Source organism: Aythya marila, assembly GCF_965140915.1.
Source record: "Aythya marila genome assembly, chromosome: 27".
NCBI classification, from domain to species: Eukaryota; Metazoa; Chordata; class Aves; order Anseriformes; family Anatidae; genus Aythya; species Aythya marila.
In genome coordinates, this window is record NC_139068.1 from 1,392,620 (window position 1) to 1,419,841 (window position 27,222).

The following is a 27,222-nucleotide window of genomic DNA, read 5'->3' on the forward strand; positions in this document are numbered from 1 at the left end:
TAATGCAGCCAGTTCTTCTCATCAAGCACAGGATGAGCATTTATTGTCTTGTGATCAGAAGAAAAACACAAACAAAAACCAGAGCCCCACAAGTGACACGAAACATCACACACGTACATGCCGCATGATGCCGAATGAAACCAGGAGCCAGGTCCAGGTTAATGGTGTTAAAGAGTCTTAGAAATCTAATGTAAACATTAAAAAACATACAGAGGAGTTGGGAAAAAAAAAAAAAAAAAAGCCACAGCAGTTCAGGCAGTGTGTTGAGTCAACTTTCTGGAATTACGGTTTCTGGCATCTAAGAGGATGGAGGGGGGCGATGTGCTTGGAGATGGCAGCTCCCGTCCTGGGAGGTTTCATTTAAGCTCTTTAGAAATCTCAGGCAGTGTTTGCTAATGGATCATGACATTGGTGTCTGCCTCCAACCATTTTGGTTTGCAGGCTCCTAAGTACACACCCCTCACTGCATCAAGAAGGTTGGAGATGTGAGGATGGGTGCTTTAAAAGAGACCCCTGGGTTATCCAAGGGGAGAAAGAGAAGCTGGACTCAAGAGTCCCCTGGCAACGCTTCTCCTCTTGGTTCAAAAAAAAAAAAAAAAAAAAAAAAAAAAAAAAAAGACTACAACTACTGCTGAAAAAAATTTGGCAAAAGGCTGAGGATGGCAGGGGTCAGAGCCAGAGGAGCGCGTTGCACAGGCACCCCATGTCTGGGCCCCCAGCATGGCCACCCTCGAGTGCGGCCCCATTCACCTCACCTTGCTCCCCTGCAGTGAAATCGTATTTCCAGGGAGTTCTTCGACAGGAAGTTCTTTTATCACTCTCTGATGGCAAGCGACAAAGAACACTTAAAATTTCACTTGACACAAGACAAAGGCACCTAAAAGCTTGACAGCATGACTGAGTCGTATTCTATTAATGAAGGCATCAAGCATTTGTACTTACAAGCACATTGCACACTCACAAGAAAAAAACAACCTTGTGTTTGGAGCATGAGCCAGAGCCAGCAAAAGGCTGGCTCTGCAGCAGGGGGTCAGTGCTGCTTGTAAACTGAAGTTCGAGGAGGCTCTGACCTCCCATTAATGTTTGCTTTTGCTTTGGCCCTAGTAACAAAGGTGTCATGCAGACTCCAAGCTGTACTTCACTTAGTATTTACAGTATGACACGGGAAAAGTTAATAGAGTGAATGGGAAGTTTTGCCTGGGGGATGGGGAAGGAAAAGTTCTCCTTCACGAACTAACATTTTATTAGATAAGGCACATGTAGAGACAGTTTTCAAAAGATCACTTGCAAATCAGTTCCACCTAGCAAGGACAACCTCCCTGCCCCTTTCCAGGAGCCAATTTTGCTTTCCAGTTATTTAGTGTGGACATGGAGTGACTCCACTTCCAGTGTAACACCTCTGGCGTCACTTCCTACAACTGGCCAGGCTCTGGGCCTGACTCTCAGGGTGCCCCACACCTCTCAAGTCTCCAAACTGGAGCACTCTGCCCTTCGCTGTCCGTTGAAATTCCCAGAGCTGCAAACATTGAACACTCAACTCCCTATTAAAATATTGGGAACCGACCTCCCAGTTCTAACAAGTTTGAGAAAGTTCATAGCAGGCTGTTGAAGGAAAGGAAAAGACTGCAGCCTTTGCTGCTTGGATCGTTTTAGGACACAGGGGAATTGGATGGCTCAGGCTCCAGGAGTCCTGATGTACATGCATGAGATGAAGATGAGCGATGAGACTAATGCTAGCTCTCAGGGGAAACAAACCCTCCCAACAGCTTTATCCTCTCTTCAGCTGATTCCTGGGGAAAGGCAAGAACCTCTCTCCCCCTACTCATACAGGGAAGGAAATCACTGCTGGCGACGCAGCCACGTACCAGCTCTGCACAGCTAGCGTCAGCTACGAGGACTAACGAGCTTTCTGAGACAACTCACTGCAGAGCGGTTGGATTTTAACTGCGTCGGTAGAAGGCAGAATTCAATTTATCAGTTGTAATGGAATTACTCCCAAACCACGCTGGGGCCCCAGCACTGAGATCAATAGTTAGCTGGCACCCAGCTACTGGCCAGGAGCCCAGAAAAAAAAAGGTGTCCCAACAGGACAAGGCGTGTCCAGTACGGCATGTATTGGGTCAGCACAAAAATCCTGACGCCACGTACCTGGAATTTAGATGGCACAGAGATCTTGCGCTGCCTGCCTGGAAAGGGGTGAACGTCACCCAGGCAGCCAGGTCCAAAGCCCAACAGCAGTCAGCTTTTCAATAGTTTCCAGTGGGCTTTGAATCAGGCTTTTAGTGAGCAATCAGTAACAAAATGAGATGAATTTGCATCTCTGCAGCACACGGATCTAGCAAAAACTTTTGGAGGCAGGGAAAGCAAGACTTCTATCATAACAATAGTTCTATAGCCAGGCAAATGAGGACTCTTGTGGACTTAGTATTTGAACAGCACTCACCCGCAGCAAGCGCTGTTATCTAAAGGATTCTTCACCAGAGAGCGCAAGCAAATGAAGCTGTAGATTTTACAAATACCTTCAATATCACTAGTACCAGATAATTCAGGTGTTGCATTTCCCTTAGATTGAAGAATTCCAGATCATTCATCCGGGAGAGCAAACACCGGTTGCTACTAATGCTCTGATTGTGTTTGTTACAACTACAGACGATTTGGCGGTGTGCTGTGCATGTGATGAAAACTAAGCAGGGAGGCAGGAGAAGGAGCAGTTCTGGTAGTGTTCACCGTCACCGGGAAGCCAGCCTTCTGCACATATGGTCATGAAAGCAGTCCTTAAGCAAGGGCAGTGAACGGTTGGTTCCTCAGTCTGCAACAAGGCAAATACTGGTAACAACAGAAACAAACAAAAACTATCCTTCTGATAAGGCCGTGCAGAGCTCCTGAGGTGGCGTGGGCTGACAGCACACATCTTCTGCAGTGATGAGGAGACAAAAAAAGAAGAAAGTCCCCATGAAGACTGGGGTACGTGTAGGGGAATGCAAATGATCTTTTCAAATAACAATAATAAAAGGACCAAAAAAGAAGAGAATCCAGGCAATTTGCAGCTGTTGCTGCTTAAGGCCATTGGTTTCCCGGGGGATAGTTGGGCACTGTGGGATACTCCGGCAGGCTGTTCCCGGAAAAATTGCTGTACTGGGCCTCCCTGCTGGGGGGGTTCCTCCATGCACCGCTGTTCCACTCGTCCTGAGCTTTCTGAAAGCTTCCACCAGCCCCTCGGTAGATCTTGTGAACCTAACGGAGTAAAACAAGAGGAAAAATCAGCAGTGGGTACCTACACCTCTTCCTGAGAAGTCCTATCGTCATTTGGTACTGCGTTTGTTTCTCTCTCTCTGCAAACAGCTGTTTTTCCAAGGGAAAAAAAAAAAAAAGCACAAAAAAATATAATCACATAATGAAAAGAGGTGCAAATAGATAGTATCAATGCAAGGCTTGAACTTGTCTTAGCCATACACCTGGGATTTAGGCTGGGGATCCCACAGCACCAGTCCATGCAGCAAGGCAGCTAGCCCAGGTTAGTGGGCTGAAAACCCCATAAAACTGTTACTGCTGCTTCAGTGGGGCTGAGGCTGAAGGACTCAGCTGCGGCACATGAAAAAACCTACACCAGGAATCCAGGGGCACAAAAGACCTGGTTTAAATGTCACACCACCAGGCAATGCCTGATGGCACAGGGCAGTGACAGGGGGCAAAACGCTGCCATGAACCTGTGGCAATCTCCATGATGGCAACTACTCTGAGACAGGGTTTTGTTGGGCTAATTGCCTGTCCTCTTTCCCTTCTATCTTCTGTCGTCCCATGCCATCAGTCTTCTGAAGCTTTCCAGAAGGTCTTATATCCAAATCCAGTGTTCTGCAGACAACCGAGGACCACTTGCCATCCTGCCACCCTGTCCCTGCTGCGGACGTCTTGAGATGCTTCACCTTTACAGTCCCTTGGCTTAAGTGACATAAAGGAACACGGAATGGTGAACGCATCCAGCTCAAGCTGTCCTGCATTATCTGCATCAGTCCTCTAAATAGTCTGAGATACACTGGCTACACTACAAAACCTATAGAGGCAGTGATGGTTCACAGTGGCTGTCTGTTCACGTTACTGCAATACGAAACACAGATATTCCAAGTCAGAGAGACACCTAAAGCACCTACCCTTAAAATGCAGATGAGCATTGTGACCGCTGACATTGTAAACATAATGGCAGGAAACAGCATGAACACAGCAGATGCAACGTTGGTGCTAAAGAAAGTAATTGCTGCCAACCACCCGCTGCAAGAAACAAAGAAACAGTATCATTACTGCTCTCTTTTTTAAGCACAATTGTTACCAGAAAGATGGTTTACGCACACACAGAAGTTACAAGGCAGCCTTAAAGCTCCTGAAATCGAAGAAAAGAAAAAAAAGTGAAGAGGATGGTCAGAACTAAATGCAGCTCAGACAGGTATTTCCTCTAGATCTCAAGTCTGACTTGCCAGCATCCCTTGCTAATCCAGTCTCAGACCTTTAGGGGACAGCCAGCTGCACAGTGAGGTTTCAGGGAGAGAAGATTTATTCCCAGGATGCTTTTGACAGTGCAGAGGTTGTGCAACCAGAGAACAGACCTGGAAACATGGAACATCAGGGTCCTCCCATCTGTAATGCATCTCTATTCCCTTTGATGGCAACAACCAGACAGGGCAACTTGAGAGCATCAGCAGTTAAAACTAAATGCTGTGCAGAGTCTAGGACTTTCTATTATTTGCAGCTTCAGCAGGAATTGCTCTCAAGTCTCCAGAGACAGAAAGTTAAAATGCCAAATAATTATAACATAACCAGGGACAGACACTAAAATGCTTCCATTTATTTTAGGACAGCTCTCACAATACTTGCTCTATAGGCCAACAGTGAGTCATCATGCACTGTTCAACATGTGCTGCAAATACTTTGAGGGCAATGCTAAGAGAGGATCAGATCAATCTTGAAATTCTCTGGTTAAACAGCAGAAAGGAAGGACTTTACAGGAAGGTGCTAAAAAAAACAAAAAACAAACAAACAAAAAAAAACAACAGGCAGGTGAAGATATCTGACTTCTGCCAATACAGGAACTTTTGCGATAGCCAGCAATGGGAATAGACAGAATTGTGTACTCCAAGAGCAGATATAATTATGCCACAGAGGAAATCAGAAAGCTTCTTCCACCCCACCCTGTACAGACTCCCACCAGCTCCTCTAATGCTCAGGGAAACAGCCCATAGGCTGAAACTCTCAGGCACTGGAGCTGAGGGCTCAGCTGTAAGGCTCCAGGCGTGTCCTGCTTACCAAGCTCCCCATCCAGAGAAACCGATCGCCTGCAGGACCGTGAGAACAAACTGTGCACCGAAGATGAAGAAAAAAGCCATAAAATTAAACGAGCTGTCTGACCTGCGAAGGAAGGAGAAAGAGGCAGTTAGGGGGACACTGGCACCCTGCATTGCTTCTTGTTAACGTTTGACCCCATCACACGCACACGCTCAAGTGTGCTATCTCAGAAAAGGTCCCTCAACAGCTATGAACTTTGAGGACAACTCCTCTTTCCCTGGCAGTGAAAGCGCACAGATCCATGAATCATCAGTGCCTAATCTCTTCCAATAAGCCTGGCTCCTGCAATTGCTCTACCGAGGTAATTACATATATGATGACACACGAGGAAAGGCAGTCTCCTGCAGAACACAGAGTGCCCAAATCATTTCTCTGACCGAATGTCTGAAGTCAGTGCTACCGGATACCTGCGCAGCTTGGCCACCAGCAAGCAGGCACAAGAGAGCCCAGACACCAGAGGCAGTTTGCCCATACGCTAAAAGTGACCCCTGAGCACGAGAGCCCAGCTGGGAAAGTCTCAGTGCCTGCTTGTCATGAAGCTTACACGCCTACAGTTAATAACCCAGCACTGGGACAGAACAGGAGGAAAAATAGCCACAAGAGAAGAGGGTGGTACTTAGGGAAAACACAGAAGTGTGCTTTGGCATCTGCACAGACTCCACATCTTCAGAACGTGTACACTGACAGGGTTCTGACTACGTGAGGTCCTTTTAATTTATGCAGGTGAAATAGGCAGTGTGAGTATAATCCCAAATAGGAAAATGGTCCCAGATCTGTTCATGGTCTCTCCATTCTGGGCACACTGGGGCACAGCGCTGTTCTGCCACAGGACATCTTTGTCCTATTAAATCAGCTGTGTCGATGAGCCTGCCTTCCACTGTAAGCCCAGGCACAGCTCTGAAACCCTCCAAGCCAGCTGACCTATCATTTTTTATGATATGAGTTATTCCCACTCTCTCAGGAACCCAAAGGGCCCATGATCTACAGAACAGGTTTACAAAAACATTTCAGGAGCTAAAGCAGCAATTTGGTGCAGTAGGGACTTTACAAAAGAGCTTCAGTCATTCCCAGCCTCTGCTCAAACACTGGAAGTACATGTATTGTAATGGTCTCCATAGTTCTAGCCCATAATGTCAAAAGCTGAGGGAGGCAGGACAACAGGCTCCGGCCAAGTCAAAGCCACGAACCCTGCCTACTCTGACACAAGTGGGAAAACCTCCAGCCAGAGCCCGGCTGCTCCTCACGTGCTGATAACATTATCTTCCATCTCCCAAAGAGATGGCTAGAGAGATGCTGTGAGAGAATGAAACCATCCCTGAGAATCCTCGTGATCCTACCTTTCAAACAGCAGCACCTCAGAGTACAGCAATGTGGAAGAAATACTTCAAACATGGACTGTTCACAGTAGTGCCTGTCATAATCCAATTAACAAAGGATTAGGCTCCAGGCTGAGCCTTCAAACAGATTCTTGCAACTAAGACCTGAAAGGGCTGGAGGAGTCTTCACTTGAAAGGATCTCTGGGAATTAGTGAGGATACACAGAAAAGGTGATTTCTGATCCAGCTTTCTGGTGCAGATTTGCAACAGCTTTGCCCTAGCGCCAAAGCTCTGCAGCTAATTTAATTTTGGATGCAGCTGTATGACGAAGGTTTTACGAAAGCATCCTCACAGCACACAATGCCAGTGTGGAAGGGCTGCATCTTCCCAAACGCCACAGCGAGCGGACCTGACCTGGCTTTCCAGAACCAGGACTACCTGCAGCCCCAAAACTACCCGCGCTGCCCCACTGCAGTGTTTTTCAAGCCTCTTCTACGACGGACATCAAAGTTGACGATCTCTGGGCTTGCCAGTCTGTCTCTAGGGCTTATTCTTTTTTTAAACTGTGGAAGTCTTTATACAGAGTAACCTCAGGGACCTTTCCGTATTCAGTTGCATAAACACATACAAACAACATTAAAGAAATAATTAGAAACGGTCCTTGTAAGCCCAGAGGAGGTCAATGAAGAAGAGTAATTTTTCCCAGACTTCAGAACGGAAAATGCTCTTTGAACAGAGCTCCAGTCGGCACTTGGAGGCTCTCGGGCTTCTGAACTAGAGATGGGGACAAAACCCCAGACCCAGAGGGCAAGAGTTCAGAGCTGGTATTTCCACATCTTTTAAAACTTTCAGATGAATCCAACGCAGTGGCCTTCCCTTTCAGTCAGAAATAATCCTCCCTGTACTCCCCCATGTAGTCACTGATATTTAAGCACCTCGGGTGCATTAGCTGCCCTGTGTTGTTAGTACACGAAGTGTAAATTCAGAAGAGCATTTAAGCAACTAACCTAGCATGTGTTAAACAGACAGGACCCCATTTGCCAACTCTCGTATCTGTCAGCTGCTTTTGCTGCTATCTAAAGTAACTCATCACAGAATCTGGTAAATGATCAAAATCCAGAGGATTCTGGTAGTGGGGAACCAGAAAGAGCTTCCCCTTCAGAGTCCAAATCCCTGACTCCAGTGTGGGGTCTGCTGACGACCACAGTGTGGTCACACTGCGTGTCACCTCCCCTCTGTGCCACCCCTCCCTACACGAGACTGGAAAATGCTTGGGACCTTCACAGCTCTGATGAGCTTTATGTGTTAATATCCGAATAATGCCTCGTGATACACGAGAAGCACGAGCAAATGCAAACAATTATTAATTAAAGTAAAAATGCAGGATGGCTTTAAAAGACCTGTGGAGCTTCAGAAGGACTCGCCCTAGTGAACCACTTCTTTATAAAAAGCAAAGCAGCCAAGTTCTCAGGTGTCTAGAGACAAAATCCAGAAGAGTACTTGGCTCCTGATAACTTAATAGTCTTCCACCAAAACAGCCCGCAGCAAAGCTTTACCAAATCAATATCCACCCTGATGTTATACTGCTATGAGGGTGCTGCTAAGCCTGAGATATTTGGGTGAGATATGAATTTCATCCTCACAGAAGTGGCAGACTACTCGGTGCTACTCACCTCCAATCCGAGGAGGCAGGTGACCCTCAGCCCTTCATCTACTATTTAAAAGTTGCCACATTCTTCACTGAAAACAATTCCGAAGACAATGAGATGTTCAGATATCAAACCCTTCACCTTTATCCAGCTCTCCAGAGAGGCACTCCTCAGCAACAACACATCTCTCTCCCAGAGGAAGCAAACCGCCTCGTGTGCTCTCACTTACCGAAAGGCTTTGTACGCCGGTCGGAACCAGCAGACGTAGCCGCAGGGACTGAAGAGAATAAGCCAGAGGATGGCCAAGCCAAAATTGACCCCAGAGCCTCCTCCGATCCACCAGGCCAGGCACGCAATTATATTCACTACTAGCGTGATGCAGTAAACTGTAAAGAGAGCACAGGAAAGAGCGTGAACTCGTGCTGTTTCACATCGGAGGAAAAATAAACAAACACCCGGCATTATAATAGGAAGGATCCACACCACGGTGGGAAACTCCTGCCCAACAACACCACCGCTCCGAGGGGGTCGCAGCTTTCTGCTGTGAGCCAAGGGGCCGGCAGCACGGACACGCGTCCCCTTCCAGAGGGTGAGGAAACTCCTCTGGGGCCTGCCAAAGGATGGATATCTGGGTGTCAACTGGTGCGACCAGCACAAGGCTCAGCCCAGGACTGTTTTGAACAATGAGCCACCCCCATTTGTAGCATAACCCCTTGATGAGAGCAGAGTGGTGTAAAAATCTGCCGTGCACTCAGCATCCCATTGCTTTGGTCTCTGTGCTTGCTGCCTCAGGAGCTATTAGAGCTAGCAGAGTGCCCTGCAGGGTCTCTCCCCATTTCCCTGGGCCTCTGAGAAAGTCTGGAAGCAGCTTCATGGCTTGTAAGTGCTGCCTTGAGCAAGGGAATAAGCAAACTCCAATCAGGCTGAGAACATGTGAACATAAGGGTGGCTTAAAGGCCCTTTCACATCCCTGTCCCTGCCACTTGGATAAAAAAGAACAGTTGACAACAGATCCCAGAGGGCACCAGCGCCGCACTCAATAACTGTGTAGGAAATGCCTTTGCCACCCCCTTTCTCTGAAGCTTGATGTTACTGCTGCAGTGAGGCTGCGCGCTTCCTGGGTTCTGTAGGCTGAGTTCAGTCCCTTTGCCAGGGACTCCCCGCCTTCCCCCAATACTTGACAGACTCCTGCAGCTGTCCCTGCATCTCCCATGCTCTGCCAGGGTCTAGCAGGCTTAGCCCAATTACAAGCTCAGATTTTGGAAAACAGGTGGTAATTCATAAAATCTTTTGGGGGTAACCTGAACCAATTAGCAGACAAAGAGAAACGAGAAGGCAGACAGTCCGAACACCAAGAACCCTTTGGTACTGCCTGGGGACGAGGTCACAGTAGGATCGCTTTAGACCCCACTCTCATTTACCAAGTCAAAAATAAATCCCTCAGCTTCTCTTCCCCTGCGGTAAGCAAACGTGCCCTGCCCATTCCTTTCTTTCCTACAAGCTGTGGCTCTGCAGCACGCTTGCACATCTCTGGCTTGGTCTTCTGATGCTCGGTGCCAGCCTTGCCTCTTCCTCCAGTGACTCTTTTCTCTGCCTTCACTCATCTCAGGGGCTGCTAAACAGTTACAAAATTGTGTGGTCACAAAATAATATCGACAATACAGCCAGGAGAATCTTGTAAGACATCCTAACCCAGCTGCTTATTCTGACACACAAGTTACGTGAAAACTAAAATAAAACACTTCTACAAAAAATAAATGTTCTCCCTCTTCTAAGTAGCTAACAACAAGGCTTTACATGCAATGGTTTGGATGTATCTTACTACAAGGGGGAAAGAGTTTTAATTATTTAAATTTCATTTACGTAACAATTAGCTGTACTTCTCAGAATTATTATTTCCAGAAGTCAATTGTTTTCCAAAAGTTATCGAGTGAGAAAACAAAACCAAAAACATACCAAGTCGAGAGCACCTACAACATTGGAAGGAGCTTCTGGTTCTCCCTACGTGTCAGGCAGGAGTTTGTTCGCCAGCAGTGGGAGCTCTGGTACAGTTTTCCCCCAAGCCACCATCCGTCTTAATAAAATGTTCACATCCAATTAAAGTAATGAGCGTTCAACCTTCTAGCAACGACTTTTGTGTTTCTATTTTTAATACTGGCCTTTTCTTCTTTACTGCCTTCCCTCTGTACATGTCTCTTGCTCTCTGTCCCGTCCCCAAAAGTCAGGAAGACACCCCCAAAAGCTGTGCAGCAGATGGAAATTTAAAACTCATGGTGAAAATTCCAGGTCTCCCCAGCCGTGCATATGACCAGTTGCCTAAATGGCTGGCACCTCTCCATCCTTCCATTAACTTGACTGAGGGGTGCTTTGTTTAAGGAGAGTCCCACACAAAGGCAGCTTTGCAGCATGCAACATTTAACCAGTTAGTCTGAAGGGACAAGCAGTTTCTTCAGGCAAGAAAATTACAGAGCTCATTTCAGCATCTCTAAATAACGAAAGAACAATGGAGTGATAGATTATGCTATTATTTATGCACACAAATCTCTCTCATACACACATCCTATACATCTGGAATAAAAGCCAGGCTACCAAATGCATATCTGGCAGAAAACAAGCTTTCCTTCAGTGAGAAGGGTAAATGGGATGACAAGCATTTTGGGAAAAAAAGATAAGCAAGGCAAAAAGATTTTTAATCTTCCAAAGCATTCCCTGTGGTTCCCTAGGCCTGCCACACCATTTTTCATCCGATTTTATTCCTTGGAGAAGAATGGTCAATTTTCATTACCGGCTTTTGAATCCCTAAGCCAGACAACGCCAGCCCAGAGAGCCAGCAGCTCTGCTCCTACAGAATATCAGCAAATCACCAGCTGTGACCAAGAGGATCAACGCCCTTCAGAACAGGGCTGGGAACGTTCTGGGGGCTAAGGGAAGAGATGGAGTAAGGCTGGAAGGCGCTGCTTCGATGGGGAGGGGAAACCTGGCTGGCACAAACTGGGGGGCAGCATTCACAAAGCAAGGTGGGGAGATGGGCAGCGAGCAATACAGGTCATGTTAATCTTCTAGCCTTCAATTCTCCTATTCCTCTTACTCTAGGTGAATCAGGAATTACTTTAAAAGGGCTATTTTGGGGGGTGAAATATCACTTGACATTAGAAAAAAAAGCAGATACAGTCTGCTCTTCTCTTCCTCGAATTTACTAATAGGCTTTTCTAGCACTGATGCTCTCTCCTTTCTTCAGCAGCAGCTCTGCAACAAAGATTCAAGGTACAGCAGCTTGAAATTTGGTCATACAGGTAAATTATAGCATTCTAAGAGGAATCATTGTTTCTTATCACTTAATCGCAGCCAAAATCTTAAAGCTTTTAAATGATCAAATTCTATGTTTTTCTATTACACATAAACAATCTTCCAGAGCAGGTTTTTTATTCAACTTACAGATCCATACGTGGTAGATTCTTTTCACCAGGGCCTGATAATCGATGGGTATTTCATCTGCAAAATTCTGGTAGAAACATGGCTTCAGAGGGATAAACTTGGGGAGCGGTGGGAAGTTATTCACCTTTTCTACAACACAGAACACAGAACAGATTAACTGAATGCAGAAACGAGCTGGCACAGCTGAACAAGTGTGACATCCTCCACACCTTCCCGGACAGCCCTCCGAGTATGACGGGATTTGTGACAATCAATAAACAAACCAAAAGACACCTTAAAAGAAGTTCAGGGACAAAGCTCCTCAGGAAGCGGGCAGAGGCCAGCAACACCTGGGGGCAACACTGCCCAGAGGTTTTAAGTTAGAAACCCTCAGAAAACCCAAGGAGGAGGAAAGACTGGTGGTCTTCCAGACAAAAGCAGACACAAGCTCTGAGTGGGTGGGCTTGCTGGGGCAAGGCTTAGGCCCTGTGGTAGATACATGCTCGTGACTGTAAAGAAGGCTTCCCTAACTGGAATTCAGCACTCAGATGCCATCCAGTTGAGGCAAGGCAAGATATCAGGGATGATTTTGCTTTTATGAGATTCATGAATGTCCCCTTCTTTCTTTCTAAGTCAAATTTTTATGCAAGGTTAAGACCCAGAGGGGGGAAAAAGAAAAAAGAAAAAAAAAAAAAAAAAAAAGCTTTGCATTCAGATACCATAAATCAGCAAATGCTGACAAAAGCAACACAGTGAAGAACTTACCTTGGAAAGAAATTACATTTTAAAAATCAAGTAATTAAATGCCTAAATCCTCTGTATTTAAGATGCTGTCAGCTTCTAGACAGATGCACAGACACATCTGTGCATCTGTGCATCCAGGCACACGTGTGCCTGGACGCGAGTTTCTACATGTTTGGGAATGTTTGCTCTTGCCTTCAAGTCTTGATTAAAGTTTGATTCCAGGGCATTGTGACTAATTGTCTCTAGTCTACTTCAGCCCCAGTAAACAGAATTAAAAACAACCAGAGGAAGAGATGAAGAATGTCCTGGGAAAACCTCCAAATGGCACAGAAGACGAGAGGAAATGTCTGAACAAGAACTGTCAGCACAAGAGTTCCCCTTCTCTTGCCATTATCTCTGTGTGAGAAGACGTTCTGCAGGAGCAGCTTCTTAACTTCATTTGAAGGTTGGCAGGGAAGCGTCTAAAGCTGTATGCCATGCTTTAGGAAAGAAAGTGCTTTATTTCACGCAAAGGAAAGACATGTTCATGCAGAAAATACGGTGGGGATAACACCCATTGTGAGTACATAACAATTAAGTATGGAAGAATCTCTTAAGTCACCAGCCCAGCTTGATTTTTCAGACCTTTCCTCATGAAAACAAACATTACATCTGCTGCCCCTCCTCACCCGTCACCTCTAAACGCATCCTGCATTAATTCAGATGCCGTCTCGGGCTGGCATTAGTTACTGGTTAACGCCTACTGCTAACCACATCACACGGAGCACTGAGTTCCCCTGGCTGCTTTCAAAGTCCATAGGAATTTGGACTTTTTAGCGCTAACTTTTGGTAAGTTATGAACACCTCGTGGGCTTTCTCCTGGACAATTTGTCTCAGATGTCCGTAAAAGGACCTAACAGTGCTGGATCAAGGGAAACAAAGAGGGTGCAGCTCATAAAGCTGAGGAGTCAGCTCTCTAGGGAAGTCAGCGAGACCAAGGTTAACTGACCACAGTAAGAGAGGATTCTTTAACAATGTTTTTTAGGAGGGATGTGGAAATTTTGTTCTGTCCCTCTTCAACAGGAGATGCAGCTAGTGAGCTAGGTTCATCTCTGCTCCATTTTCTCCCTCCTTCAGTACAGATCTCTCACCGACAATAAAGCTGTTGTCAGCCTCTAGTGCAGAAGGCCCCAAATGATGGGGCAAAAACCAGCTGGCCTTCTGGGCACCAGCCGCTGCAATTTTCAAGCTCATAAAGTACTTCCATACCAGTTTGCTTGATACAGAAGTATTGGGATTACACCTCTTTGTGGCTGCCCAGCTCCAAGAAGCCAGGTGACTGCTTTCTCCTATCCAAAGACCCGTGTAGTTTTCCACTGTTCTGGGTTATTCCCAAGAAAAGACAAAGAAATCAAATGAAAATATCCACTTTCATGTCTGACTGCGTTACTTGGAGTGCTCCAGCACTCATATCAAGGCTTGGATCAACACGTTACATAAGCAAGCACAATCCATGCTTTCAAAAACTAAACCTTATTACCAATGAACAGCAGCTGGGTGCAAGTCCTGGACTTTGGCTTATTTTAAAAAAGTTAGGAGGAATCTTGTTACTAGTTTAACTACAAGTAAAATTAAGCTGTATCAAAACTGACAGCACAGCTAGGAACACTATGGAAAGTTGTTTAGCCTCTGAAAGGAAGGAACTGCTCTCGTTTTATTATTAAATTCCATCCTCATCAAACTTTCAAAAAAGTCACACCTAAGTCTTTAATGTTAGACCAGTAACCTCTGCTAGCAAACCTACACAAAAAGGAACATGAGCAGGGGGGAAAAAAAGAAGAAGCTAAAGACCTTTAGGGATCACTAAGATCTCAGAAAGCAAAGTGCATGTGAATGAATTACTAATGAATTGCAGCCATCATGGCATACTAAAAAACATTATCTGAAACCATTTTTCTCTCTCCATTGCCATAGTTTGAGGTGCCCTTACCTGCCATTTCTGTTAAGTGCTCCCTGGCGAAGTTTCAGACAGACAGCAAGAGATCTATGGAAGGAAAAACAAAAAACAAAGAAGAGAGAAAGGAAAAAATAAAATAAAAAAAAAATCAGGCCAGCATATATCACTAACCAGCACCCAAAAAAGCTATTAAAATTAGGAGCATCTCTGCACAGTGCTTGACACACTGTAAGCCCAGGGTTCCCACTACAAACCACTACAGACTGCACAAATTTGGCACGCTGGAACCTTACAGAAAGGCTCCTGGCTTCTCCTTGTTTGTACGGAGCTCCCCTGGAAGCAACTCATCCTGTACAAAACTGTCAACGGTTTTGGTGCTTGTCTTATTCAGCAGCAAACAAACGTGCTCCGAGGGTACCTGGCAAAGGCTGAGGCTGCACAGACGGCCGCTGCCAGGACACGTGCACCTTCCAGCTGAGGCAGACAGGTCTGGTTGGGACCCAGCAAAGCGCACGTGCTGGAAGAGAAACAGGTACCAACTCACCAGACTTAACGCCTCATTTAGGTGCTGAGATGATTTGTTGGCTCCCGGCTCCCCGCGGATCGTCCCAGCTCCTGAAACAACCGGATGATTGCTGTTAGCTGGGAAGTAAACTGCTGGTGCTCGGCACATCAGCTGGTACGCGCGGCCTGACATCCTTCCTTACCGTGATAATTCCACACGCCCGTATTGTGAGGCAGATTTAGTCTTCCTGTTACCACACCACTGAACACGACCGTGATTATGGCAGAAATCAAATCCTGTGAAGTTTGCTCCATGCCAGGCGCTTTGCTGATGTCGGCAGTGCTGATGGCACAGACAGAAGCCACAGACGGCTCTGCACTGAGCAGCCCCTTCGCTTCTCCTCATTTCAGGACAACCACCGTGTGCCCACACCTGCAAATTCCAGGCTGACAACAAGGCACATGGCAGAACAACCCTCCAAACGGGTATTTCGGGGTCTGTGAATAACTCTCAAGAACAAAGGCAGTACAGACTAAAAACCGCCCCTCCAAAAACACAGCAAAGGGCACTGGGGCCAGCACAGCTGCGCCGGAGCCAGAGCTTTCGGGATTTCCAGCAGCTCCTTCCCCTTCTCTGCACCTCCGTGCTGTCCTCCTGTGTTCGTGCTCCAGAGGGTGTGGATTTCACATGGGTGCAATTATTTTGTGGGGGCTGCAATCCGTTTCCTCTTTATTTGACCTACTGTAGCACAGCCCTCAGTGGTGACAGCAGCACTGAAACAGAACAGGACCTGCACGGGACGCCGACTCCTCCTGCACACGGGCTGCAGGTACGCGCTATCTCAGTTATGTCAACGTCGAGGAAAACACTTTTCTCTGCCCGTGCAGTCTAAAGAAAGCAACAGCGTGGGGACAGGAAGGCTGCGTAAATCACGAGCCTGTCGCGCTGGGAGCCCCTCGCTAGAGGCTTGCACAATGGGGCCCCAGCGCAGCCGAAGCCTCCGGGCTTTCCCACAATACAAACAGCCACCATCCAGAGTCTGGCAGGCGTTTTGTAACTTCGAAAATGATTTAGAAAGGCTTTGCCTCCTTTTTCATTATTTTTTTTTTAATGTGTGAATAGAAAATAAATACGAGGACAGTTCGGAGCACAATTAGGGCTTCACCCCACCCAGCTGCAGCTGCTCCCAGCTGAGATCCGTAAATTCTGGGGGAAGAGCAAATTACAGACAAACACCAGTTATGCCAACACACGAAGAGAAAGGAATCGCTGGTGCTGCTGCCCTGGGAGGAGGGAGTTTTCCCCCATGGACACCCATGTCAGCAAGCTCAAACCTTCCCCGGGCATGGACTCAGACCTCAAGATCCAACCCAACAACGTGGCTGAGATCCGCTTGCACACGAGTCACATTTTTCCCATTTCCCCAGCTTAGCAGTTAATTTTGGCAGGATTTCTGCAAACAGGATTGCAGGGTCTTGGGATAACAGGCCTCAGAGTCACAGTCAGGGAAGAAGTCTTGTGTTTGCCAAGGGAGGACAGTGCTCGACTCTGACGGCCAGTGACTGACTTAGATGGAAAATTTCACTGCGCAGCCTCAATATCCTCAAGACAAGCTCCAGTTGCAAGAGCCACGCACAAGGAAACAGATAAACAGGTACAGATACACAAGGATTATCCAACCGCCCGTGAATTTCTTGTGGAAGATAGCACATACAAACGAGCTTTCTATTCACAGGAGTGCTTTCAATTTAATTGGAAATAGATAAAAATCAATGTCCTGCGCTCTGCCGCAGTGATTTCTTCACACAAAATCTATTTGTGGGAGGAAAAAAAACACACTAAGGAAACCGTGGTGTGAAGTGAACTTCCTTTTTCCACTGTGCTCATACACAGTCAATGAATAGCTCCCAAGTTTACAGACTGGCTCACATGACTCTCAAAGGCCCGTCGGAGCTTTTCTTCATCTGTATTTCAGAGACAAAAATGCCCGCTGTCACTCCAGCAGGCGGCATTTTCCTTTTACACCAAGACACGTATGCGAGCAGCGCCAGTTTTTTAGGAAGCACACTCCAAGGTCACCCCGATATCAGAATAGGAATCATCATCTCTGGTAAGGGAAAGCGTGGCGCAGGAACCCCCGGAGTTCCTGTTTGAGGCACGTTACCTGACTGCAGGTCTATTTCTGTTCCAGCCCGTGGTTTGACATAACATTTATTCTGCCTATATTACAGTAACTGGTTCTAAAAGGTTTTTTTATTCCCCATTATTTGCTTCTTTCTCTAAAAGGAGAGAAGAGGGATAAGGGAAATAAATAAGGGGGAGGCCAGAAGAAGGGCGCTGGCCGGGCGGTGGGAGAGCTGACCTGGGTTCCTGCTTTGCCCCAACCCCAGGTGAGCAGCAGCGAGCCACCGGGACCAGACTCACTGCAGGACCCCGGCTCCTCTCCAGCCATCTGCACGTGTCCCAGACAAACCCCGAAGTGCCTCGCATCCCAGGCTTTCTCTAGGAATATTTGCCAGCTGATGGAGCCCTGCTGTCGGACATTCTCTGGACCGCTTTGTTTTCTTTTTTGATTTGATGACACGCAAGCTTCTCCGCAGATCCGTACCCAAGAGTTTAACCCGAAGCAAAGTGAGTGGCAGGGTCCCTGTGTAACAGTGGCACCAGAACTCGCTGATGCTCCCTCATAACGCAGTTACCCCACAGAGTAAGCGGGCTTCACGAGTGGAGTACAGGCTAAAGAGACTTAGGTACAATGCACGTCTCCTTAAAATGCTTTGGGCTTACTGCGGTGAGCAAGGCTGTGACCTGGCACCAGGCTTCCTGAAGCCACCTCATGCTGCAAGCCAGCAGCCCCCAGCCAGCTCAGAAGAGCCAGGATCTAAAAGCAAGGGCACCCCGCAGAGACCCCCAGGCTAGGGAAGGAACCAACACCGGGATCCTGAGACAGGCAAGTGCCTCGTTCCCATCCCTTCCCAGCTGCGTTTAAGAAAAAGGGGGGGCTCTGCCCTGGTTTTTAAGAGAAAAGGCTTTTCTCAGAGCGTCACTCTGCAAGGCCCAGCTTCACAAAGGCAGACCCCGTGCAGCTGCCACAGCTCCTGCTCGGCACCACGTCCCCTCCCCTCCAGCGCTGCCAGCCCCGCGTCCACAGCCTCGCGTGGGATAGGGGGGAACAAATCCAGCTACAAACCTCACCCCAAAGGCCACCCAGCACCAGTGGGAGCGGGGAAACTGCTTCTGGCAGCGCTGCTGCAGGGCAGACACACGAGGCCCGCTGAAGGATCGGGCTCCGAGCGAGGGAGCCCCCGGGGGCCGCGGGGATTTGCCAGGAGCTGAGGTGAGGGCAGCACCCAGGGGGGGCACAACGCGGGGCGGCCCCGGGACACAGCGCCCCGGGCACCTGCCGAGCGCCTGAGGCACCGCCCCGCGCCACAGCCCCCGCCAGAGCTCCCCGAGCTGCTCACGGCTCCCGACAACCAAAATCCAGAGAGGAAAAAACGCCCCGGGCGGGGCTGCCCCCCCTCAGCCGGCCCCAACCCGCTCCCCTCCCACGCGGCCCCTGCAGCTCGCCCCCCTCCTGGCCCCCCCTTCACGTCCCCACCCCCCCCCTCCCGTCCCTGTCCCCCTCTCCCCGTCCCGGCTCTCACCGTGCCCCCCTCCAGGCGCGGCCCGGGCCAGCTCCCCCGAGCCCTCCTTGGGCTCCGCGGGGCGCGCTGGGAAGGAGAGTCCCGCCGGGCGCCGCCGCCATGGCGCTCAGCGGCGCCGCGGACTACAACTCCCAGCACGCCCCGCGCCGCGCCCGTCACGTGAGGGGGAGAGCCAGAGCCGGGGCCGGGGCGGGGGCTGAGGCGAGGCTGGCTGCGCTACGGGGAAGCGAGAGGGACGAAATTGCAAAGGGGGGGGCGTTGCTGGGGAGGTCCCTCACCCCTCACTGCTCACCCCTCACCCCCCGTCCCTGTCCCTGTCCCTGTCCCTACGGCGAGGCCCCGCGCGAGTTGTGGCCGCCAGCTGTGGGCAGAAGCACCGGGAGCACCTCTCCGTCCACAGCATCGCCACCCAGTCCCCCATTAAACACCCGCTGCGCAGCAGAAACGTTTCATTTTCACGTGAACTGAGCTGGTTTGGGACAGGCGTCGTGTCCCAGGTGGCTGCGCCGTGCCCAGGACACGGCAGCACCGGCGCTGCCTCGGCGGCACCCGCAGCAGCGTCCTCGGCGCGCCCAAATCCTGCGGGGAGCTCAGCCCCTCCGAGCCTTTGGGGATCAGGCCCTGTGGTGCAGCCCAGTCCGCACAGGTTCAGACTCCGAAATCCAAAGGGTTTTGCTTCTCGCTCATGCTGACAGAAACCAGAAGCTCGGTGGAAGTTAATCATGTAACTTCAGTAGCCTGATTTTTTAGTTAGATTGACTGGGCTGACTAATGGCGAACGCCACGTTTTATTTCCTGGATTAGTTACACCGTGTATAGGTGATAGCTGGATTCAGGACCCTGGGCTGTGCAGTCGCTCAGGAGACTGCTATTTATAACATCTGCCATTAAATGCTGATTTCACTTCTGAATAAGTCAGCTAAATCAGCACAAGCAACAACCAATGCGCTTGCCCAGGGCCCAGTGCTTGCGTGACTTACCTCCTTCTGCAGAATTTAAGCTTCAGCAAAACAGGGTAGTGAGGATTTAGCAGACAAATTACTCCAAAATCTTTGTGATGATGCAGCCTGAGAATGGTGTACTGGGAAGCCCTCACCCAGCCTCACCAATACCTGGATTTATAACATTCTGGGCTTATATATTTTAATGTGGGTCTATAGCTCCTTAACTCTTCCTTTCCACTGCATTAGTCTTATTAACATAAGTACCGATCAGTCTCCAAGGTACCAGTGCTATGTAAATGCTGTTAATTTGGTAGCATATAAAACCCACTCTACTTCAAAAATATTTACAACCCCCGAGGCTGTGGTTTCTGTAAACAGTGTACTCCAACCCTGTAATACACAATAAATGTTTGTTCATTGTCTTTTGTATTATAAAACAAGGAGTTCCGTTTGAGGAGCAGGAGTTGCAAAAGCTCCCTGCTGAAGTAAGATGTATAATACTTGGCTAGACACTATGAAAATTCTTTTGCTTAATGTAACAAAAAAGAGAACCCCCTCCCCTTCTCTCCTTCTGCATCTCAGTTGCCTCTTTTGTTCAAAGACACTGCTGCAAAGTTCATGTAACCATCTCCTGATAAGTTGCTAAACTAGTGTATCAACATCCTGCATTCCTGTCTCACGCTGGGCCAACATGACCAAATAAAAAAAAGAAGTTGAACCACAACGCGGAGGAAGACTACGGCCTTCATCTTCACGACCACCAGAGGGACAGAGACGACCCCCTAGCAACAGTGCGCGCAGTCGCAGAATATACCAGGATGTGCTGCGTAATCCCGGAATTACCAAGATATAAAAAGGGACCCTGGCGGGGGTGAGGTGCGCGCCATTGGTGGAGCCGAGACTCCCCGGCCGCCCAGCGCTGTTTTGCTTGCTGTTGCTTACTCAATAAATTCCTTTCTATTATTAATGCAATGCTCTCTGAAAATTAATTAAGGGGGCAACTTATAACAAATTTGGTGCCGTGACTCGGATGAAGGCAATCTGATTGAAAGACCTTCGGAGGGGGCGCCCCGCTGATTTCAGCGGCCTTCGCTAGGACTGCTTTCATTCAAATCCTTCACCGACGAACCCTAAATTCGGCAGCAAGCAAATAAAGCCGGCAACCCCTAGTAATCTTTGTGCACGAAGACCGAACGAAGACTCAGGAGTGAGTAAGTATAGGCCGGTGATCCGTTCGGTTGGGGTTGGGTATCCTGGAGCGTGTCGCTGTGAGACGTCCAATTGCGGACGAAGCGAGTGCGGACCCCTCGGTAGTGCGGTTCCCACATCCCGCGAGGGACTGGGCCACGAAAAGGGGGAAGCGATTTGTGTGTGTGTGTGTGAAGGCGCTCCAGAAGATGGGACAGAAGAAGAGTAAGCCTTCTGGTCCCATGGGCGGGGTAACGTCTGATGTTAGGTTACCCCGGGATTAATGATTAAAAATTGGGAGGATTCCCCTTTTAGGCGGGGAAGGAATAAAGTAAAAATGATACATTATTGTGTTGAAGTTTGGGGTGGTAAACAGATTTGAGGAGACCACCTTTACTGGCCTGTATTTGGGTCCTTTGAAGATTGGGTTTGCCAGGCCCTAAATATTTATGTAAACTCAAAAGAACTTTTTAGTTTGGAAGAAAGTGAATATGCACATTTGTGGATCAGCTCGGAAACTCGAGCCAATTTATATCCTCTAAAAGAAAAAGGAGGGGATGGGAGGCACAAGATAAACCGAGAATTAGAGATTCCAGCCCCACTGCCTCCCTATATTCCACCACCCCCACCTGCAGCCCCTCCAACTCCCGGGCTTCCTAATCTGCAACCCCGGGGAGACTCTGATAGCAACTCTGATTCTAGCACTCAGGGACCAGTGACTAGGAATATGTGGCAGTCCCCATTAACTCCGGGGACGTCTGAGATTTTAAGAAAGAGACAGGAGGAGGGTAAGTGATCTTTAATGGCAACTGGCATAATGTTTGCAGCTGCTGAGGAATAATTCTAACTGGAATAATAACTGTACATTGTATATTGTATATATAAAAGCCCGGGCATTTTTGTTAAAGTGTTCTTTTATACATATGTTAATATGTTAATATGTAAATATAAGAACTGCCATTGAGGTGTATGTCTAAGGGAACAAAATTTGCCCAGGCATATTATCGGCTCATCAGGTTTAAATGTCCCCAGTGTAATTGTCTACAGGCAGTTAATTTACAGTGGTTTGATTTTACTTGTGTATCTGTATATTGTGGATTTTGGAGGGATTGGGATTGACTAGTAAAGAGCTTCTAGGAAAACAGTGGAATATTAACCACTGTAGATTACAATAGGAAAAGTTCAAAGCAAAGAAATCCCGAGGAAAAGCCTCCTAGGATGTATACTAACACATTGGAGGGATATAGTGGGGTGAGAGGGTACAGAAAGTAAAAGAACTCTTATCAAATATTGTAATCAGTGGTGGCCACTTTATAAACTAGAGGATGGAGCGGAGTGGCCCCTAAGTGGAACTACTAATTATAACACCATATTACAGTCAATGTTTTTGTGGAGAGAAGGAAAACAGGATGAAATGTTGTATATTGATGTTGTTTCAGCATCTTGGAGGGAAAAGGTATGGAATTAAGTTGGCCCCTGACTGAGCCTTTGATGTCGGCATTAGAAAAGTAAAGGCTAGAGAAAGATAAAGGAAGTGTTAAAAGGTTTGTGGAAAGTGTTAAAGGTGTTCGAAGTTGAATGAGCAGGGAAAGGTGATGTAGGTATTATCTAAGTAACAGTCTAGAAGTTTTGGTATATTTGCATATTTGCTGTGGTGTTTGTTCAGTTTCCCAAGCATCAGGGAGGGGGGAACAGCCTGCTCCACCAGGGGCCTCTCCAGCGGCCGCAGAGGGGCTTCGGCTCCAGCGCCTGGAGCGCCTCCTCCCCCTCCTTCTGCACTGACTTTGGTGTCTGCGGGGGGGTTTCTTGCTCTCCCAACTGCTGTTGAGCAGCAGGTTTTTGTTTGTTTCTTTGTTTGTTTGTTTTCGTGGACGTGCTCTCACAGAGGCACGGACTGTGTTGCTATGGCTTGGCTCTGGGCAGCAGTGGGCCCCTTTAGGGCCAGATGAAATTGTCCCTTATCTACCACGGGGAGGTTTCTGTTTTTGTTTTGTTTTGCTTTGTTTTGTTTTTTCACGGGGGCTGCCACTGCAGTTTCGCACCCCCACACCCCTCACACCCCCCCGAACCTTGCCATCAAACCCAATACACTGGGGCAGCTAAGTCATTACTGACTTGTAAAGTATCAGGGATTAAATTAACTAATGAAACCCTAAATGTGATGGGGGTAGAAGGGACTGGGATAACAGTGCCACTTTTGGGGGATACCAAGCTGAGACTAGGGGATAAAATGATCGCGGGGCAATTATTGTATGTATCCAAGGCAGAGACTAACTTGTTGGGAAGGGATTTGATGATTAAATTGGGCATTCAAATAGTAAATTGTTAGACTGGAATAACAGTGTTATTAATGGAGTGCTCTCTGGCCCCGAGAGCAAATATACATGTATATTCACCTCTGACTGGAAAGACCCTGAAATGGGGGCGGAAGCAACAATATAGGTGGACAATTTTACCTCAGGGATTTACAGGGCCACCTATCTGGGTAAATTCTAAAAAAAGATTTTGGAGTAATTACAACCTCCCAAGGAGGTATTAATGTTATAAATATGTGGATCATTTTAAGGAAAATCGATACTCCCTGATGGGAGAGAAATGCTGAATAAAGTGATAATGAGGCAAATATTAACTGTTTTACATCAGAAGAATCATTGGGAGGTGCAAGCAATGTGTGATGTTGTTCTAAGAAAGCATGTCTGTGTAGAAATATATACTTTAGGGAAGCACACATGCAGAGGATGTACTACTATATGTCAAAGGGTAAATAAAAAGGTCTTCTGTAACCTATCTAGAGGGGGACGGGAGCCAGGGGTTTGACCTTTCCAAAGTATACAGGTAGACTTTACTGAGTTACTTGTTTGTCCTAATCGACCACGTGACTGAATGGGTGTAAAGCTTTACTGCAAGGATTAAAGCAGGCCTTAGAGATTGAGTGGGATTTTCACAGCCCCTGGCACCCCTCCTCTTCTGGAAAGGTAGAGCGAATGAATGGTGAAATTAAGAAACAACTAACAAAACTTATGCTGGAAACTAAGGCTTCTTGGGTAAAATGCTTACCTCTTGCACTGTTAAACATATGGACACAGCCCAGAACTGATATAGGAATTTCTCCTTTTGAAATGCTATATGGTATGCCCTATGACTCGGAATTGCCACTTGATCACCCTCAATTCTAATTAAGACTTGGAAAGAGACTTCTTTAACACCACGATGGGGAAGGCCCCTATGTTGTTTTGCTTACCACAGAAACGGCTATTCGAACTGCGGAGAAAGGATGGACGCATGCCGGCTGAGTGAAAGGACCAATCCGGGAACGTAAATGGGAGGCAGCTCCAGGCCCTGACGACTTGAAGCTGACGCTAAGACGGACTCGATAAGTATTGTGTATTATCTGTGTATCGTGGGAAGGGGAGGAGGCCCTGTTTCGAAGGCTCCCTAGTAGGTTCCCCTGAAGAACACTGCTGCTGCCAAGAAGAACCGATACCTTGTAGTTCGCTGCAACCGAACTGACAAGCGAGGCAGAGAAGTGAAAGCGGTGGGGGACTGCGGGGCCGACAATTTAGATGGGCTCCGACCACCTCCTACGATACATGGGAGTCAGTATCATCGTTTTGGTCAGCTATGGGTCTGCGCATCCCCACCAGCCTTTTAAATGGAGCTTAATCAGATGGGAGGATCAATTCATCATCCAGCAAACAACGACAGCGGGTGCTCCCAGTTTCCGCATCACATTATGTGACCTGGCGTCAGTGCAGCCATGCTTTAACCTATCAGGATTTTATTTCTGCCCAAGTTCTAACCCAGGAAAGGGGTACTGTAATTATCCAAACACATATTATTGTGCATACTGGGGGGTGTGAAACCATTGCTACGGACTGGACACTCGGGGCTGGTCGGAATACATTCTTACAAGTGGGATATGGGCCGCAAGGTTGTAACTGACAAGTGGATCCCCGTTACAGGTGGCAAGGGCATGGTATAGGGTATACAGGAACCTTCCATGGAAATAAAGAAATTTGCAAGATACTAGCTGGGTACTAGGAAAATGTCAGATTTTACGAACACAGAACAGATAGGGGAGGACTCATACTAATAAAAAGGAGGATGCTGATAGGCCCCAGGCAGTAGGAACAAATGAGGTATTGTCAGAAAATGTCCAGGGAATCCAGCCTGTGGAAAATACTACAGTGCCAACCCTCGGCAGCCCTACAAGCTCAGGTAAAGCTGAGAATGATAACATAGTTGAGAATAACATATGGGGGGGGGGGTCATGAATGCCAGCTACCAATTATTAAACAAAACAAATGTAACAAAACACTGTTGATTATGCTTTAGTATAAGGCCTTCATATTATGATGCTATTGGGGATCCTGGGGAGCCCACCCGCACAAACAAGAACAGCCCTCTACATTGCAGTTGGGGAAAAGACATAAGGGTAACACTAACACAAGTCACTGGAGGTGGTAGGTGTGTGGGCACGGTTCCTAGTGGGAAGTGTCACCTATGTAATACCATGGAGAATGGAAAACAATCAACCGAGTGGCTAATCCCAGCCAACAACGCTAGGTGGGTTTGTTCATGAGTGGGCGTAACTCTTTGTCTATCACTAAAACTCTTTAATGCGTCTCGTGATTTTTGTATACAGGTGATAATTATACCAAGGATTCTATACCACCCTGAGGATTGTATGTATACCCAGCACACAGTGGCAAGTTATCATCTGGAAAGACGGGAACCATTCACGGCTCTAACTTTGGCCACCCTAATAATCCTGGGAGGAGCTAGAGTGGGGACCAGGGTAGCCTCATTGGTTAAACAAAATCAAGAATTTACTTCCTTACGCGTTGCTGTGGACGAGGACCTGACCCAAACTGAACAATCCATCTCGGCCCTGGAAAATCTATCAGGTCACTTCAGAGGTAGTGTTACAAAATCGTAGGGGATTAGATTTGGTATTTTTCAACAGGACGGGCTGTTTGCAGCCCTGAAAGAGGAATGCTGTGTATGCTGATCACACTGGAGTGGTAAGAGATACAATGGCAAGACCCAGGGAAGGGTTGGAAAAAAGGAAACGGGAGAAAGAAGCCCAACAGAGCTGGTACGAATCTTGGTTTAATTATTCACCTTGGCTTACTACTTTATTATCAACAATAGCAGGACCTTTGTTGTTATTAATAATAGCACTAACTTTTGGACCATGTATTTTTAATAAATTGATTGCGATTGTAAAGGGATGTTTAGAAGCGGCACATCTAATGCTCATACATGCCAAATACGAGCCAATAAGTACCAACGAAGGAATCGAGGAAACATTAGTTCTTAATAGCCAGGCATTGCAGAGCTTCAATGAACAAAATGAGTAACTAAAAGAAAAAGGAGGGATTGTAATACACAATAAATGTTTGTTCATTGTCTTTTGTATTATAAAACAAGGAGTTCCGTTTGAGGAGCAGGAGTTGCAAAAGCTCCCTGCTGAAGTAAGATGTATAATACTTGGCTAGACACTATGAAAATTCTTTTGCTTAATGTAACAAAAAAGAGAACCCCCTCCCCTTCTCTCCTTCTGCATCTCAGTTGCCTCTTTTGTTCAAAGACACTGCTGCAAAGTTCATGTAACCATCTCCTGATAAGTTGCTAAACTAGTGTATCAACATCCTGCATTCCTGTCTCACGCTGGGCCAACATGACCAAATAAAAAAAAGAAGTTGAACCACAACGCGGAGGAAGACTACGGCCTTCATCTTCACGACCACCAGAGGGACAGAGACGACCCCCTAGCAACAGTGCGCGCAGTCGCAGAATATACCAGGATGTGCTGCGTAATCCCGGAATTACCAAGATATAAAAAGGGACCCTGGCGGGGGTGAGGTGCGCGCCATTGGTGGAGCCGAGACTCCCCGGCCGCCCAGCGCTGTTTTGCTTGCTGTTGCTTACTCAATAAATTCCTTTCTATTATTAATGCAATGCTCTCTGAAAATTAATTAAGGGGGCAACTTATAACAAACCCCAGGCTACATGATTCAGACTCATCCCTCTAGTACTTAACTAAGCAAATGCTGAGGCCTTCACATCTCTTATCTGCAGTTAGGCAAAGTTTCTGTAAAATACAGGTCTTGGGGTTCACTGCTTGTGGTTGGCCCCTGCTCTGGGCAGGCTGCCAAGCATTGCTTTGCTCCCCAGAGGGCACAGGCAATGCCACTGACTGCAGTATTTGCCAGGTGGGCAAATATTTTCTGGGAGGGAAGGATCAGGCCTCCTATCACCCCATCTATCTGCAAGGATCGCAAAAATGTAGAGATTATTTTAGCTATAAACCAGTAGAGGTCACTCCGCCCCAGTAAATCCAGTGCTACCGGAGATACTGGGCCACCAGCAAGAGGGACAAGACTGCTTACTGGGAGAAGGCTTGATGGGACACAGGGTGGCAGAGCCCACCTTGTGATTCCTCTGGAAGAAGAAAAAAAAAAAAAAAAAAGGGAGCTATTTAAAGATGAAAACCAAATAAAGGTGTTAGCACACAGCTGCTCAGAAGGGTTGTGGGCTT

The 27,222-nt window shown here is 47.5% G+C and overlaps 1 protein-coding gene across 2 annotated transcripts; it reads right to left on the reverse strand.

Moving 5' to 3' along the window:
- Positions 1–7: 7 nt before the first annotated feature.
- Positions 8–18,618, reverse strand: SCAMP4 (secretory carrier membrane protein 4). 2 transcript variants are annotated; one of them, XM_082780026.1, is made up of 8 exons: positions 18,547–18,618; positions 14,939–15,009; positions 14,428–14,481; positions 11,736–11,864; positions 8,530–8,686; positions 5,296–5,397; positions 4,149–4,266; positions 8–3,234 (listed from the first exon to the last, which is right to left on the reverse strand). In XM_082780026.1, the coding sequence occupies exons 3-8, from the start codon at positions 14,432–14,434 to the stop codon at positions 3,058–3,060; spliced, it is 690 nt and encodes a 229-aa protein (XP_082636152.1). In that variant the 5' UTR covers positions 14,435–14,481; positions 14,939–15,009; positions 18,547–18,618; the 3' UTR covers positions 8–3,057. The 2 variants fall into 2 exon arrangements, with proteins under 2 accessions (XP_082636152.1, XP_082636153.1); XM_082780027.1 differs by lacking the exon at positions 18,547–18,618 and adding an exon at positions 15,102–16,451.
- Positions 18,619–27,222: the final 8,604 nt, after the last annotated feature.

Coding starts and splice junctions, on each gene's coding strand:
- SCAMP4 (XM_082780026.1), bottom strand. Junction 8,687..11,735: donor AATCTACCACGTATGGATCT/GTAAGTTGAATA, acceptor CTCTCTTTACAG/TTTACTGCATCACGCTAGTA. Junction 4,267..5,295: donor TTCTCTGGATGGGGAGCTTG/GTAAGCAGGACA, acceptor TGTTTCTTGCAG/CGGGTGGTTGGCAGCAATTA.